The sequence below is a fragment of the Uloborus diversus genome, unplaced genomic scaffold, assembly GCF_026930045.1.
Source record: "Uloborus diversus isolate 005 unplaced genomic scaffold, Udiv.v.3.1 scaffold_619, whole genome shotgun sequence".
In the NCBI taxonomy this organism is placed as follows: domain Eukaryota; kingdom Metazoa; phylum Arthropoda; class Arachnida; order Araneae; family Uloboridae; genus Uloborus; species Uloborus diversus.
The window spans coordinates 27,139-43,870 of NW_026558812.1; the positions used below are offsets into that span (position 1 = coordinate 27,139).

General features: G+C 39.5%; 1 protein-coding gene across 1 annotated transcript in view; it reads left to right on the forward strand.

Moving 5' to 3' along the window:
- Nucleotides 1–367: 367 nt before the first annotated feature.
- The window catches only part of LOC129233679 (piggyBac transposable element-derived protein 3-like), a 30,015-nt gene continuing 13,650 nt past the window's right edge, over nt 368–16,732 (forward strand). The window contains exon 1 of the mRNA XM_054867658.1: nt 368–1,223. Within this exon, the coding sequence (XP_054723633.1) occupies nt 368–1,223 (856 nt within the window). The remainder of the gene's footprint in view (nt 1,224–16,732) is intronic.

The following is a 16,732-nucleotide window of genomic DNA, read 5'->3' on the forward strand; positions in this document are numbered from 1 at the left end:
TCAACAATATGATTCTGAATTTTCCGACTTTTCTGATAGTGATATAGAGTTTGGGCCAAACAATTCAATCGCCCCCCATGATTCATCCTCCATATCTTCTGATGAAGAAGAAATCCCTATACCTTCTAAGCAAAAAATATTCTGGAAATCAAAGAAAGCTGTTAAAAGAAATATTCCAGATGATGACTTGCCTAAAATTTCTACTGGAGAGCCTTTATTCCCTCTGAAATATTTTGAAAAGTTTATATCAAATGAGTTTTGGGATTTGGTACAAGAACAAACAAATCTGTATTCAGTAAGAAAGAAATGTAAATCTATTAACACAAATGTAAAAGAATTAAAAGTTTTTGCTGGAATACATTTAATTATGGGTGCCCTGAAAATACCCCAAGCTAGAATGTATTGGGCTAAACATACTGCAGTTGTGCCACTTGTTTGTGAAAGTATGAAGCGGGATAGATTTTTTGAAGTTAGAAGCAATCTTCATTTTGTCGACGACAATGACAGTGTTGATAAAACGGATAAATTGTGGAAAGTTCGTCCAATGCTAGATACAGTTCAGAAAGCCTGTCTAGAACTTCCAAAATCAAATCATCTGTCAATAGACGAACAAATGATCCCATTTTCGGGGAAATGTGTTGCAAGACAATATGTTCCGTCAAAGCCGAACCCTTTGGGACTAAAAAATTTCATACTTGCTTCTAAAGATGGTTTAGTTTTAGATTTTGTGATCTATCAAGGGAAAGGAACTGTTCCAGAGGATGATGTGAAAACTTTTGGTTTAGGTGGCGCTATTGTCAAAAGACTTGTTGAAAGCATAAAAAATCCAAATTATCAACAAGTTATTTACACCGATAGGTACTTCACAGGAATTAAGATAGCTGAGTATCTTCTGAGTAAAGAGATTTATTCTACGGGAACTGTGATGAGTAATCGGACTCAGTCTGGAGCACAGAAGTTTCCAAGTGATAACACAATGGTGCGAGGAGATTACGTAGAATTGTGCAGATCCGATGACAAAATGACAGTTAAATGGAAGGACAAGAAAACTGTTTTGATGTTATCAACTCTTTGTGGAATTGAGCCATCCGATAAATGCAGAAGATGGAGTAAACCTGATAACAAAAAGATTGACGTACCTCGACCTGCATGCGTACGATTGTACAACACGTATATGGGTGGAATTGATTTACAAGATAGGTTTATCGCTCTGTATCGCACAAGTATGAGAACACAAAAGTGGACAGTTAGAGTTTTTGCGTACTTTTTGGATCTTTCCATAGTCAACAGTTGGATTATGTATGTCCGCGATTGCAAAGAATGACTATCCTAAAAAAGACCAACTAACTTTACTGCAGTTCCGAATGACGGTTGCAGAGTTATTGATTAAAGGAGAAACGATGCGAAAATCTGTTGGACGACCTGTCTTATCAGAAAAGTCCCTTGGATGAAGCAGAAAACAAGTCTCCAAAGAGACGAAAAGTAATTCCTAAGCCAGAAAATCTGATCAGATACGACGGATTAAATCATCTACCAAAAGCGATGAAAGGTGTAAACCAATCTCGATATAGAATGGAAGGATGCAATGGAAAATCTCGCTTTAAATGTGTGAAATGTGATGTGTTTTTATGTATACTAAATAATGATTGTTTCTACAAATTTCATACTTCTAATTAAATAATTATCTGGCTGAAACTGCTCCTTTTTTTTTTACTAATAACCAATTTTTTTTTTTTTTACTCAGTTACTGTTAAAATATGCTTAAAACAATCCTATCTAAAATAGTTTACTATTGAATGGTAAAAGTTTCGCATTTATAACGCATTAAAATCCTATCACCTTTCAACACATAGCGAAACGGATGCTCAAGTGTGACCCGATGTACCCGATTGGGTACATCGATTTTCTAAGTCAAAAAATTAAAATTATAGTAATTTTTTTATGCTATTAGAGTCCTAAGACGACAACATAACCGCAACAAAATAATTTTTTTGAACAGTGGTATTTCCTCGGGTCTGAAGAGGTTAAAACACCGGAACGGATTTCGAATCTATGGTCGTACTGCACATGACAGATAACCAGCTTTAACACGTGACGGAAAGACTGGAGTATTAAACGTCAAAATGATGTGTTTTGTATTTGACAATTCGCCATTGCGTTTGATGGTGATCCTTTTCACTTCAGTCACACGTTGATCCTCCATTTCTTCCAAAATCTCCTTCTCGTGTGTAAAGAGAAGGTCAGGTTCTGATATGATTCCTCGGGAGAAGTTAAGGGATTTATGTTCATAGGCAGTTACGAGATAGGATCCTATTTGTTTTATGGACATGATGGATTTGATTTGTTTTTGGTGTTTTATTTCGACGAGAAGTTCGCCATTACGTAATTTCTCAACTAATTGATATTCTCCTATTTGATTAACTAGGGCTTTGTTGATGAGGAAAGGGGATACTTTTGTTAAATTTAAATTAGGATCTGAGCGTTTCATAACAAAAAATTTTCCGGAGCTATTCGATTCAGTCTGACGCTCCCCGCGAGGGGGAGAGGTGTTCTTTGTATTTTCATCCATAAATTAAAAAAAGAACTAAGGGGGAAAGTGGGGTCTAGCCCCTGTGTAGCCCCCCTACACAGAGGTAAGGCTGCGTACGACAGGGTACGCCTGCTATCCCTGAAGTCTCCCGTTTGAGTCACCGACTACCCCCGGTACCACGCAGCCATCGGCACGGTTGACACACCTTAGCTTAGGGGTTTTCGTCCGAATTTGGTAAGTGTGATGAGGGAAGGGGAAGGGAAAAAGATTCTGTTAAAGCAACTGGGGGTTCACTACTCCTCCCAAGAACTCGCCCCGAACTCACCACACCGCAAGCCCCCCCCCCCCCCACCACGACAAGGTAGACGGACACGGGGGGGGGGTGGAGGTAAGCTGTATTGGAGGTAGTCTCTTTAGAGAATTTAGCGAGATCATTGATGGTAGATGGAATTACTTCACACCATGGTTCAATCAGTTCTATTGTATTGAGAGCATTAAAATCTGACAGCTGCAAATCTGAAAGCACCCTGCGCATTCGGATCCCGAATGTCGGGGTTGCAGAAGGACGATGAAGAAATAAGATAACATTAGATGGATTAAAAATATGAAGGTGTAACGGGTGATCTGTATAAGGTTTTGTTTTGAAATAGAAGTTCAATGAAAGTTTGAGGCATCTATTGTTTAAAGATTGTTCATGAGCAAGAATATGAAGACTGTTGATAGGTGAGGTTCGGAAAGCTCCTGTGCAGATGCGCAGTGCCTGATTGTGGATTGAATCTAGAACTTTCAGATAGCTTTTTGCCGTAGAGCCATAAATTTGGCATCCATAATAAAGTTTTGAGCGTATAACAGCCCTGTATATTCTTAACAGAGACTCTGTATCAGCACCCCAAGAAGTGTTCGCTAAGACTTTAAGCATATTTAATTTCAGTAAACATTTCTTTTTTAACTCTTGTATATGCAGTATATATTTAAACTTATTATCAAGTGTAAGACCAAGGAATTTTCCTTGGTCTTTTACAGCTATTGGTTGATTGTTAAGGAGAAGACTTGGATCAGTGTGAAGTCCTCTTTTACGGCAGAAGTGGATGCAGAAGGTTTTTTGAGCAGAGAAAGTGAAGCTATTTTCCTCTGCCCATTGTGAGACTTTATTTATAGCGATTTGAAGTTGTCTTTCAATGATACTCATGTTCGATGAAGAGTAAGAAATTTGAAAGTCATCTACAAACATGGTACACTTCAAAGCGGGAGGTAGTTGTTCGATTAAGCTGTTGATTGCTATTACGAAAAGAGTTACACTAAGAACACTTCCCTGGGGAAATCCTTCTTCTCGGATAAAGGTATCTGACCGAACAGACTTGACACGTACGCGAAAAGTTCGATCTCTTAGAAAATTAGAGAGAAAGATGGGTAGATTACCTCGTAATCCATACTCTCGCAGGGTTTTGAGGATACCATACCTCCAGCTACGGTCATACTCTTTTTCAATGTCAAAAAATACGCTCACAAGATGTTTTCGCTTCAGAAATGTTTCGAGGAGCAGTAGGTTGGTTGGTTGGTTGATTTGTTTTTTTTTTTTTTGTTTTTTTTTGGCGCAAGAGCCCTTCAGGGCTATACTGCGCCAAACGTTTTTTTGTTATAAAATATATAGATAAGTATAGGAGTAAGCGTGTTTTCAGGTGAAAGCTATAAACATAGGTAGTTTAAAATAAGTAATAAAAAACAAGTAGACATTAAAAACATTTAAATAACGTATGAAATAATATGTTGGACAAAACACCTTGAATAACAAGAAAAAGACAAATCACATTTTAACGGCACAAACACTAAATTAAAAGGGAGAATCCAATCTCCAGGAGGAAGGAGTACAAATTGCAATGGGGTGTGTCCCCCAGCAACTCCTTCAAAGAGGGGTTAAAATTATTAAAATATTTAAAACGTGTTTGGTTAAAATTAGGGCATGGTTAAGGTTTGGTTAAAACCTTTAGCCGAGGGCTGGATGGAATGTAATTTATTTTGTGTTTCAAGATTCCAGGACCGCTGCCAATGCGTGTTAAGACATTCAGAAATTACGTTTTTAATGTCGTCAAAAGGGACAGTGTCATCAACCAGGATACTTGCGGCTCTGGCAGCTGAATCGGCTGCTTCATTGACTGCAATTGCCACATGACCAGGGACCCAACAGAAGAGAACATGAAATTGGTTTTTAATAAGATTTTTGTATAAATGATATGACTGAAGGACTATAGGGTGGCTGTTATTGTTGCAGTGAGTGATGGCTTCCACTGAACTCTTTGAGTCAGTGTATATCACCCATTTTTTGTAATTGGATTGGGTTATGGATTGGAGAGATGTAGATATGGCTTTTATTTCTGAAGTAAATACAGAGCAAGATTGGTTTAATTTTTCTGCCGTAACGTGACCATCCACTATTGTAGAAAGCCGACGCGTTCGTTTCCTTTTGATCCGTGAGTGAAAATGACATGGTAATCAGACTATTTACATTTTGTATCAGAAAATATTTGCTGGTAAGTAGCATTAGAGGTAGTCTCTTTAGGGAATTTAGCCAGGTCATTGATGGTTGATATATTTACTTCGCACCATGGTTCAATTAGTTCTATTTTATTAAGAGTATTTAAATCTGACAGCTGCAAATCTAAGAGCACCTGGCGCATTCGGATCCCAAACGTTGGAGTTGCAGAAGGACGATGAAGAAATAAGTTGGTTGGTTTGTTTATTTTTTTCGGCGCAAGAGCCCTTCAGGGCTATACTGCGAGAAACGTTTTTTTGGGATAAAATATATAGATAAGTATAGGAGTAAGCGTGTTTTCAGGTGAAAGCTATAAACATAGGTAGTTTAAAATAAGTAATAAAAAACAAGTAGACATTAAAAACATTTAAATAACGTATGAAATAATATGATGGATAAAACACCTTGAATAACAAGAAAAAGACAAATCACATCTTAACGGCCAAAACACTAAATTAAAAGGGAGAATCCAATCTCCTGGAGGAAGGAGTACAAATTGCAATGGGTTGGGTCCCCCACCAACTCCTTCAAAGAGGGGTTAAAATTATTAAAATATTTAAAACGTGTTTGGTTAAAATTAGGGCAGTTACTTAAAATATGTAACACTGTCTGATTCACATTACATGTAATGCACGTTGGAGCTGGTTCGCGACATAAGAGGTATTTGTGAGTGAACCTTGTGTGACCAATGCGAAGTCGAGCTAGTAATACCTGTTGTCTCCTGGTAAGTTGTAAAGATGTGAAACCTTTAGCCGAGGGCTGGATGGAATGTACTTTATCTTGGGTTTTAAGATTCCAGGACCGCTGCCAATGCGTGTTAAGACATTCAGAAATTACGTTTTTAATGTCGTCAAAAGGGACAGTGTCATCAACCAGGATACTTGCGGCTCTGGCAGCTGAATCGGCTGCTTCATTGCCTGCAATTCCCACATGACCAGGGACCTACCAGAAGAGAACATGATATTGGTTTTTTATAAGATTTTTGTATAAATGATATGACTGAAGGACTATAGGGTGGCTGTTATTGTTGCAGTGAGTGATGGCTTCCACTGAACTCTTTGAGTCAGTGTATAACACCCATTTTTTGTAATTGGATTGGGTTATGGATTGCAGAGATGTAGATATGGCTTTTATTTCTGAAGTAAATACAGAGCAAGATGGATTTAATTTTTCTGCCGTAACCTGACCATCCACTATTGTAGAAAAGCCGACGTGTTCGTTTCCTTTTGATCCGTCAGTGAAAATGACATGGTAATCAGAATATTTACATTTTGTATCAGAAAATATTTGCTGGTAAGTAGCATTAGAGGTATTCTCTTTATTGGTTGGTTGGTTGGTTTACTTATTTTTAATGGCGCAAGAGCCCTTGAGGGCTATACTGCGCCAAACGATTTTTTAGTTTAGAATTTATACATAAATAAAAAATCAGGGTATGATAAAAGTAAAAATGTTTTGGAGAGGAAGGTATAAACAACAGTAGTTTAAAACAAGTAGTAAAAAACCTGTAAACATTAAAAAATTTATGAAAGGGTGTGAAACAATAGGTTGTCAAAGAACCTTCAGTAACAAGAAAAACGGATAAAATTACATTTTGACGACACAACCACTAAATTAAAAAGGGAAAGCCAATCTCCCGGAGGAAGGAGTATATATTGGGATGGGGTGGGTCCCCCAGCAAGTCTTTCAGAGATGGATTAAAATTATTAAAATATTTAAAACGTATTTGGTAAAATTTGGGCAGTTGCATAAGATATGCAACACTGTCTGGTTGACTTTACATCTAATACAAATCGGAGCTGGTTCACGGCATAAGAGGTATTTATGGGTGAACCTGGTATGGCCGATGCGAAGACGAGTTAACGAAACTTGTTCTCTCCTGGTAAGTTGTAATGATTTGAAACCTTTAGTCGATGGCTGGATCGAATGTAATTTATTTTGTGTTTCGAGATTCCAGGTCCGTTGCCAATGCGTGTTAAGACATTCAGATATTGCGTTTTTAATGTCAACTAAAGGGACGCTGTCATCAACTAGGATATTTGCGTCTTTGGCAGCTGAATCAGCGGCTTCATTGCCGGCAATGCCTACGTGACCAGGGATCCAGCAAAAGAGTACATGAAAATTATTTTGTGTAAGACTTTTGTATAAATGGTAAGACTGAATGACTATGGGATGGCTGTTATTGTTGCAGTGGGTGATTGCTTCCACTGAACTCTTTGAGTCAGTGTATATCACCCACTTTTTGTGAGCGGATTGGGTTATTGATTGTAGATATATCAATATGGCTTTTATTTCTGCTGTAAAAACAGAGCAAGATGGGTGTGATTGTTCAGCGGTAACTTGACCATTTATTATTGCAGCAAAGCCGACGTGATCGTTTGCTTTTGATCCGTCAGTGAAAATGTCATGATAATCAGAATATTTGCATTTTGTATCATAAAATATTTGTTGGTAGGCTGTATTGGAGGTAGTCTCTTTAGAGAATTTAGCGAGGTCATTGATGGTAGGTGGAACTACTTCACACCATGGTTCAATCAGTTTTATTGTATTGAGAGTATTAAAATCTGACAGTTGCAAATCTGAAAGCACCCGGCGCATTCGGATCCCGAATGTTGGGGTTGCAGAAGGACGATGAAGAAATAAAATAACATTAGATGGATTAAAAATATGAAGGTGTAAAGGGTGATCAGTATAAGGTTTTATTTTGAAGTAGAAGTTCAATGAAAGTTTGAGGCGTCTATTGTTTAAAGATTGTTCATGAGCAAGAATATGAAGACTGTTAATAGGTGAAGTTCGGAAAGCGCCTGTGCAGATACGTAGTGCCTGATTGTGGATTGGGTCTAGAACTTTCAGATAGCTTTTTGCCGTGGAGCCATAAATTTGGCATCCATAATCAAGTTTTGAGCGTATTAGAGCCCTGTAGATTCTTAAGAGAGACTCTGTATCAGCACCCCAGGAAGTGTTCGATAAGACTTTAAGGATATTTAATTTTAGTAAACATTTCTTTTTTAACTCTTGTATATGCGGTATAAATTTGAGTTTGCTATCAAGTGTAAGACCGAGGAATTTTCCTTGATCTTTTACAGCTATTGGTTGATTGTTAAGGAGAAGTGTTGGATCAGGATGAAGACCTCTTTTACGGCAGAAGTGGATACAGAAAGTTTTTTGAACAGAGAAAGTAAAGCCATTTTCCTCCGCCCATTGTGTTACTTTATTAATAGCCATTTGAAGTTGTCTTTCAATGATACTCATGCTCGATGAAGAGAAAGATATTTGAAAGTCATCAACGAACATGGTACCTTTGACAGCGGGAGGCAGTTGTTCGATTAAGCTGTTGATTGCAATTACAAAAAGAGTTACGCTTAGTACGCTTCCCTGGGGAACTCCTTCTTGAATAAATGCATCTGAAAGAACAGACTTGACACGTACGCAAAAAATTCGGTCTCTTACAAAATTAGAGAGAAAGATGGGGAGATTACCTCGTAACCCATACTCGTGCAGGGTTTTGAGGATCCCATATCTCCAGGTACGGTCATATGCTTTTTCAATGTCAAAAAATACGCTCACGAGATGTTTTCGTTTGAGAAATGCTTCTCTTATTGATGTTTCGAGAAGCAATAGGTTGTCTATTGTGCATCTACCACGTCTGAATCCACTTTGATATGGAGATAGCAGATGATGAGACTCCAAAATGTATATCAGCCTGGAGTTGACCATCCGTTCCATTATTTTACATAGGCAGCTAGTGAGAGCTATAGGTCTATAGCTCTCAGGTTTTTCAGATGGTTTATTGGGCTTAAGGATAGGAATTACTGTTGCTTGACACCAGGATTTTGGGAATCTGTGTTCCGAATAAATTCTATTGAAAAGATGCAGAATATGTTCTAAAGAGGACCTGCTTAGATGTTTTAACATACTATTGTGAATTTCATCTGGACCTAGTGATGTGTTTTTTGATTTTTGTAAGGCAGCATTCAGTTCTTGAAGGGTGAATTTTGTGTTGTATTGATTAAAAATGTTTGAATTAAAATCTAGAACTTTTTGTTCTTTGCGTGATTTGATGGTTAAAAATTTTGAGCAATAGTTATTTGCACTGGAGACTTCTGCCAAATAAGTCCCCATGAAGTCAGCCACCTCTTTGTGATCGGATAAAATACGACCGTTATTCTCCAGAATGGGTGCACAAGATATATTGTAGTTGCCAACGATTTTTTTTATTTTACCCCATACGGTCTTTGATGGGGTGGACGTCGTGATTGTGCTGACATAGGTCTGCCACGAGTCCCGCTGGCTCTTCCGTCGAATCCTTCGAGCTTCAGCACGAGCTCGTTTAAGTGCCACGAGATTTTGTGTGGTTGGATAACGACGAAACGTATTCCATGCCTTTTTTTGCTTCTTATGAGCCTCCTGACAATAGAGGTTCCACCAAGGCTTAGGAAACTTGATCCTGCCTTCAGTGGTTTTTGGTATGGCAGCGTTAGCTGCGTTTAGGATAATGTCGGTTACTCGCTTTACCGCTACATCGATATCAATATCAGTTACGTCTTCTGATTTAATTTCTGCCAACTGGGTAAATGCTGCCCAATCAGCTCGATCAATGCGAAGTCGAGCTTGCTGATGCTGCTGATGGCCGCAGCGTCCAGTAGAGGTTATCCTGATCGGAAAGTGGCCACTGGAGTAGAGAGTGGCAGAAAAGAAGGTGAGCATATTACGAGATCGATGGCATGGTAAGATTGGGTAGAAAGATGAAAATAAGTGTTTTCACCGTTATTAAGGATGCAAAGATCATTGTCTTCAATAAAATTTTCTATTGTTAAACCTCTACTGTTGGAGTCTGGACTCCCCCAGAGAGGATTATGACCATTGAAATCCCCCAAGATGACGAATGGGGGAGGAAGTTGATCTAACAGTGTCTGCAATTCCACGCTTCTCAAGTCATAAGAAGTTGGGATATATACAGAACAAGCTGTGAACAGCGAGTGAAGGTGAACGCGCGCAGCTACTGCTTGCAGGGATGTGTTGATATTGAGCTGGCTAGATGCATAATCATTAGCGATTAGCAATGCCACTCCTCCACAACGACGGTCACCTGACAAGCAGTCCTTGCGGTATTTGTCAAAACCTTTCAACCTCGGTTTATCAGCAGGGGACAGAAAAGTTTCTTGCAGACAGAATATGGCCGGTTGGTGATACTCGACAAGATCTTTGATGTCTGTGACATTGTGCGAGTAACTCTGACAATTCCAAGAGAGAATATTCAGGGCCATGAAGAAGAAAGAAGAGAAAAAACGGCCAAAGAGAGAGAAGCACATCAAGAGGCAGGAAGATCCTCCACCCAACCTTCATCATCGGTTGGGGGAGTTTCCTCAAACTCAATGTCCTCGACTTCTTCGTCAGAGGGAAGAGGAGGAGATTTTGTTAGCTTAACCTTCTTGCTGGTAAGCAAAAAGTCCTCCTTTTTAAAATTGTAATGTTTTGGGGGTCTCTGTTTGGAGGATACCCCAAGTTTTGCGCGTGCGAGAATTTTCTTTTTTTCGACAGTTTTCTTAGATGGTTCAACAGCAGTGTTATTCATATTTGCATTAGTGGATTTTTTGGTTTGTGTTTTACTTACATTGGTTTTACTGCTAGAGGAAGAGGTTTGTTTATTTGTCTGTGTTGTGGAGTTTAGCGAAGTGTTATTATTAACAGTTTGTGTTTCTGTCTGAGTACTTGCTGATTTTAAGATCTTTTTTACTGCTGCAGAGTAGGAAATTCCTACTGTGGGTGTGCGAGAGTCGACTAATTTTCTTGCTTCTGGATAAGAAATTTTTTGAGTTGTTTTAATAACCTGGATTTCTTTTTCTGATAGCCATTTGGAGCAAGATCTGGAATATGAAGGGTGATCCCCTTTACAGTTAACGCATTTGTATGTTTTAGAGCAGTTATTGCTATCGTGACCGGGCTCTGCACATCTGGCACAGGTTTCAGTACCACGGCACGAAAGTTTTGAATGTCCAAATCGCTGAAATTTGAAACACCGGAGCGGATTTGGAATATAAGGGCGAACTGGAGAAGAGAGATAGCCGGCTTTAACTCGTTGCGGGAGGACGGGTGTACTGAATGTTAAAATAATGTGTTTTGTGTTTATCATCTCGCCGTTACGTTTGATGGAGATCCTTTTAACTCCACTCACGTGTTGGTCTTTCATTTCCTGTAATATTTCACTTTCTGAGGTATAGAGAAGATCAGGTTCAGAAATTATTCCGCGTGAAAGATTTAGTGTTGAATGTTCTGAGACAGTGACTAGGTATGATCCAATTTGTTTTATTGACATTATTTTTGAAACTTGTTGGGTATCTTTAATTTCGACTAAAAGTTCACCATTTCGTAATTTTTTAACAGTTTGAAATTCACCTATCTGATGACTTAAGGCTTTATTGATGACAAAGGGAGATATTTTTGTAAAATTTAAATTTGGGTCGCTTCGTTTAATTATAAAGAATTTTGCTAAGCTCGAATATACAGTCTGACGCTCCCCACAAGGGGGAGAGGTGTTCTTAGTGTTTATATCCATAAAAAAACCAGAGAACTAGGGGGAAAAGTGGGGTCTAGCCCCTGTGTAGCCCCCCTACACAGAGGTAAGGCTGCGTACGACAGGGTTCGCCTGCTATCCCTGAAGCCTCCCGTTTGAGGCACCGACTACCCCCGGTACCACGCAGCCATAGGCACGGTTGACACACCTTGGCTTAGGGGTTTTCGTCCGCATTTGGTAAGTGTGATGAGGGAAGGAAGGGAACAAAAGTCCCTTCCCGCCGATATTCTGTTTGAGCAACTGGGGGTTCACGACTCCTCCCAAGAGCTCGCCCCGAACTCACCACACCGCAAGCCCCCCCCCACCACGACAAGGTAAACGGACACGGGGGGGGGGGTATTCTCTTTAGGGAATTTAGCCAGGTCATTGATGGTTGATATATTTACTTCGCACCATGGTTCAATTAGTTCTTTTTTATTAAGAGTATTTAAATCTGACAGCTGCAAATCTAAGAGCACCTAGCGCATTCGGATCCCAAACGAAGGGGTTGCAGAAGGACGATAAAGAAATAAGACAACATTAGATGGATTAAAAATATGAAGGTGTAAAGGGTGATCAGTGTAAGGTTTCGTTTTGAAGTAGAAGTTCGAGGAAAGTTTGAGGCGTCTATTGTTTAAAGAATGTTCATGAGGAAGAATATGGAGACTGTTGATAGGTGAGGTTCGAAATGCTCCTATGCAGATGCGCAGTGCCTGATTATGTATTGGATCCAGACTTTTCAGGTAGGTTTTTGCCGCGGAGCCATAAATTTGGCATCCATAATCAAGTTTTGAGCGTATAAGAGCCCTGTATATTCTTAACAGAGACTCTGTATCAGCACCCCAAGAAGTGTTCGCTAAGACTTTAAGGATATTTAAGTTCAGTAAACATTTCTTTTTTAGCTCTTGTATATGCGGTATAAATTTAAGTTTATTATCAAGTGTGAGACCAAGGAATTTTCCTTGGTCTTTTACAGCTATTGGTTGATTGTTAAGGAGAAGACTTGGATCAGGGTGAAGCCCTCTTTTACGGCAGAAGTGGATGCAGAAGGTTTTTTGAGCAGAAAAAGTGAAGCCATTTTCCTCTGCCCATTCTGATACTTTATTTATAGCGATTTGAAGTTGTCTTTCAATGATACTCATGCTCGATGAAGAGAAAGAAATTTGAAAGTTATCAACGAACATGGTACCCTTGACAGCGGGAGGCAGTTGTTCGATTAAGTTGTTGATTGCTATTACAAAAAGAGTTACGCTTAGTACACTTCCCTGGGAAACTCCTTCTTCTTGAATGAAGGTATCTGACAGAACAGACTTGACACGTACGCGAAAAGTTCGATTTCTAAGAAAATTAGAGAGAAAGATGGGTAGATTACCTCGTAACCCATACTCGTGCAGGGTTTTGAGGATGCCATATCTCAAGGTACGGTCATATGCTTTTTCAATGTCAAAAAATACGCTTACAAGATGTTTTCGTTTGAGAAATTCTTCTCTTATTGATGTTTCGAGAAGCAGTAGGTTGTCTATGGTACGTACATCTGCCGCGCCTGAATCCTCTTTGATATGAAGATAGCAGATGGCAAGACTCCAAAATGTACATGAGCCTGGCGTTTACCATCCGCTCCATTACTTTGCAAAGGCAGCTTGTGAGAGCTATAGGTCTGTAACTCTCGGGTTTATCAGATTGTTTGTTTGGTTTAAGAATAGGAATTACTATTGCTTGGCTCCAGAATTTGGGGAATTTGTACTCAGAATAAATTCTAATAAATAGTCTCAGAATATTTTCTAATGAAGACCTGCTTAGGTTTTTTAACATACTATTGTGTATTTCGTCAGGGCCAGGTGATGTGTTTTTTGATTTTTGTAAAGCAATATCTAATTCTTGAAATGTAAATTTTGTGTTGTATTGATGAAAAATGTTTGAATTAAAATCTTGAACTCTTTGTTCTTTGCGTGATTTGATAGTTAAAAATTTTTTGCAGTAGTTATTTGCACTGGAGACTTCTGCTAAATGAGTCGCCAGGCAGTCAGCCACCTCTTTGTGATCCGACAAAAGTTGACGTTTTTCTCCAGAATGAGAGCACAAGACGTATTGTAGTTGCCAATAATTTTTTTGATTTTACCCCACATGTCTTAGATGGGTTGGACGTCGTGATTGTGCTGACACAGGCCTACCACGAGTCCCGCTGGCTTTTTCGTCGAATCCTCCGAGCTTCAGCACGAGCTCGTTTAAGTGCCACAAGATTTTGTGTGGTCGGATACCGACGAAAAGTGCTCCATGCTTTTCTTTGCCTTATGAGCCTCCTGACAATCGAAGTTCCACCAAGGCTTAGGGAATTTGATCCTACCTTTAGTGGTTCTTGGAATTGCAACGTTCGTTGCCGTCAATATTATGTCGGTTACTCGGCTTACGGCTACATCGATATCAATATCAATCACGTCTTCAGATTTAATTTCTGCCAACTGGGTAAATGCTGCCCAATCAGCTCGATCAATGCGAAGTCGGGCTTGCTGATGCTGCTGATGGCCGCAGCGTACAGTAGAGGTTATCTTGATCGGAAAATGGCCACTGGTGTAGAGACCACCCTCCACCTGGAAATCCCAAAGTGGCAGAAAAGAAGGTGAACATATAACGAGATCGATGGCGTGGTAAGTCTGGGTAGGAAGATGAAAATAAGTGTTTTCGCCGTTGTTAAGAATGCAAAGATCATTGTCTTCGATAAAATTCTCTATTGTTAAACCTCTACTGTTGGAGTCGGGACTCCCCCAGAGAGGATTATGGCCATTGAAATCCCCCAAGATGATGTATGGGGGAGGAAGTTGGTCTACAAGTGTTTGCAATTCCACGCCTCTCAAGTCGTAAGAAGGTGGAATATATACAGTACAAATTGTAAACAGCGAGTGAAGGTGAACGCGCGCAGCTACTGCTTGCAGGGATGTGCTGATATTGAGCTGGCTAGATGCATAATCATTAGCGATTAGCAAAGCCACTCCTCCACAACGACGGTCACCTGACAAGCAGTCCTTGCGGTATATGTCGAAACCTTTCAACCTCGGTTTATCAGTGGGCGATAGGAATGTTACTTGCAGACAGAATATGGCCGGTTGGTGAAATTCGACAAGATCTTTTATATCCGTGACATTATGCGAGCAACTCTGACAATTCCAAGAAAGAATGCTCAGGGCCATGGAGAAAAAAGGAAGGAGGAACGGCCGGAAAAAGAGGGAGCGGCTCATGAAGGAGGATGGTCCGTCCACCCTTCATCGTCGGATGGCGGAAGATCTTCAAATTCAACATCCTCGTCTTCCTCTTGGGGAGGAAGTAGTTGGGATTTATAGTACAGTAAAATTAGGCCAAAAAATGGCCAAACCCAAACATCCAAAAAAAAAAAGTGAAACCTGTTGCAAATTACTTCTTACCCTTCCAGCAAGAAGGGGTAAAAAGTCCCAGCACTTTGCGCGTCGGGTTTTGGGGGGAAGGGGGGGGGAGACGAAATAATCCTCTATTTAAATAAAAATAATTTCTATTACTTAAAAAAAATTCTGAAACCTAGCAGAAACCACTCTATAATAGTAAAACAATAAACTCTCACATAAAAAAATTCTAATTAACAGGGGTGTACAGGCAGGGGGGGAATGGGGGGGGGTATCCATGGAGCAGCTTTGCGTCATTGGAATTTTTAAGGCAGTTTTTTCAAGGGGTATTTCTTTCTTTATTGAGGACTTTTATTCTTGATGGGTACTCCGTCACACTTAAGGGGTGCGCCATCGCTTTGAGGGGGGGGGGGACCCTGAATTTACATTCCAAAATCACAGTGCGTGCACATTTGCAGTGAAGTTCACGAAAAAATTTCCCTGACTTAAACTTTTCCGAAGTACAAAATGCCTCACAATGATATGGTAATGTCAGAATGATAATTCTAAAAGATCTAAGCGAGCTCAGTAACCAAATTATTTGTGACTGAAGTTATTAAACTGTTTAGAGCGCTGGAAAACAAAATCCTGTGTAGCATAAAAAAAAGTCCAAATTGACCAAAGTTTCCCTATTTCTTCTTGATTAACTTACTTCAACTTTTCTACAATCTTTTGCCATCACCGTAAGGGTGGGACAAACCGGAATTGCCAATAGTGAGACGGGCAATGCTGCAATTCTGCGCCCTCTAAGTCGGTGGGGATTCTCATTTGCAAACACCAAGCTACCTCTCTTTTACGCAGCTGGTTATGTGAATTATGTTAAATATGCGGACATATACTTGCAACTCTATCTGAAACTTTTGAGTACATTATGCGATAAAAAAAAAATTTGATTACATCAAACATCAGCTATCCATCGATCTAACGCAGTGACAAATTCAGGTGGTCTAGAACCTGTAGTGATTCAACGATAGAACAAGTCTTGATGAGAGCAATGAGCAATACATCAATAGAATGCTAAATATTTGCACCTTTTTGTCTCCCAGTTTGGAAATCTCAATCCGTTTCTAAAGCCCCAGAAGTTTCTTCCCTCTCAAGTTGGTATGGGTATTGCTCGCTGATGATAAGGTGAGTTGCTATAAGACCTTTAACGTTCGGGTAGTAACATCAAATCATATTGAAGGCAAACAATTTTGTGGCATTTCTTTGTAAAGGAGGTAAGCAGTTATGTCTTTAGCTTCTGTTACGAGAGTAGTTACTATCTGTAAAGATGTGTAAGCCCAAACCATCTTTTACACCGAATGTTATGAACAGTCAAGATGGAATAACAAATTGCTAAAAACTTCTGGTACGAGTTATGCGCTGATCCTCCATCAGTATTCGATGAATCTGGTTTCAGAAGGAAAGAAATCCTGTATCGTTAAAGTACTATTATCTGAAGCAAAAGGTTCATCCAAAATCACAGAACGAACAGCTAGTGTCATATATGAGGCAGTGAGAAGCAAAGGGATGTAAGTGGACATTTACAAGTTTTGAATAAAACGCGTTTAAAGATAAGATCCTAGGTAGACTTTCATTGATTTTTTTTTTCTAAATCATGCTGTATAGAAGCAACTTTCCAGGTCTACTAGGACCATTTCTTGCCCCAAGATATAGGAGAGGTTCACCAACCATTTGTACTGGTTATCTTCAAATTTTTAATTTTGCCCTTT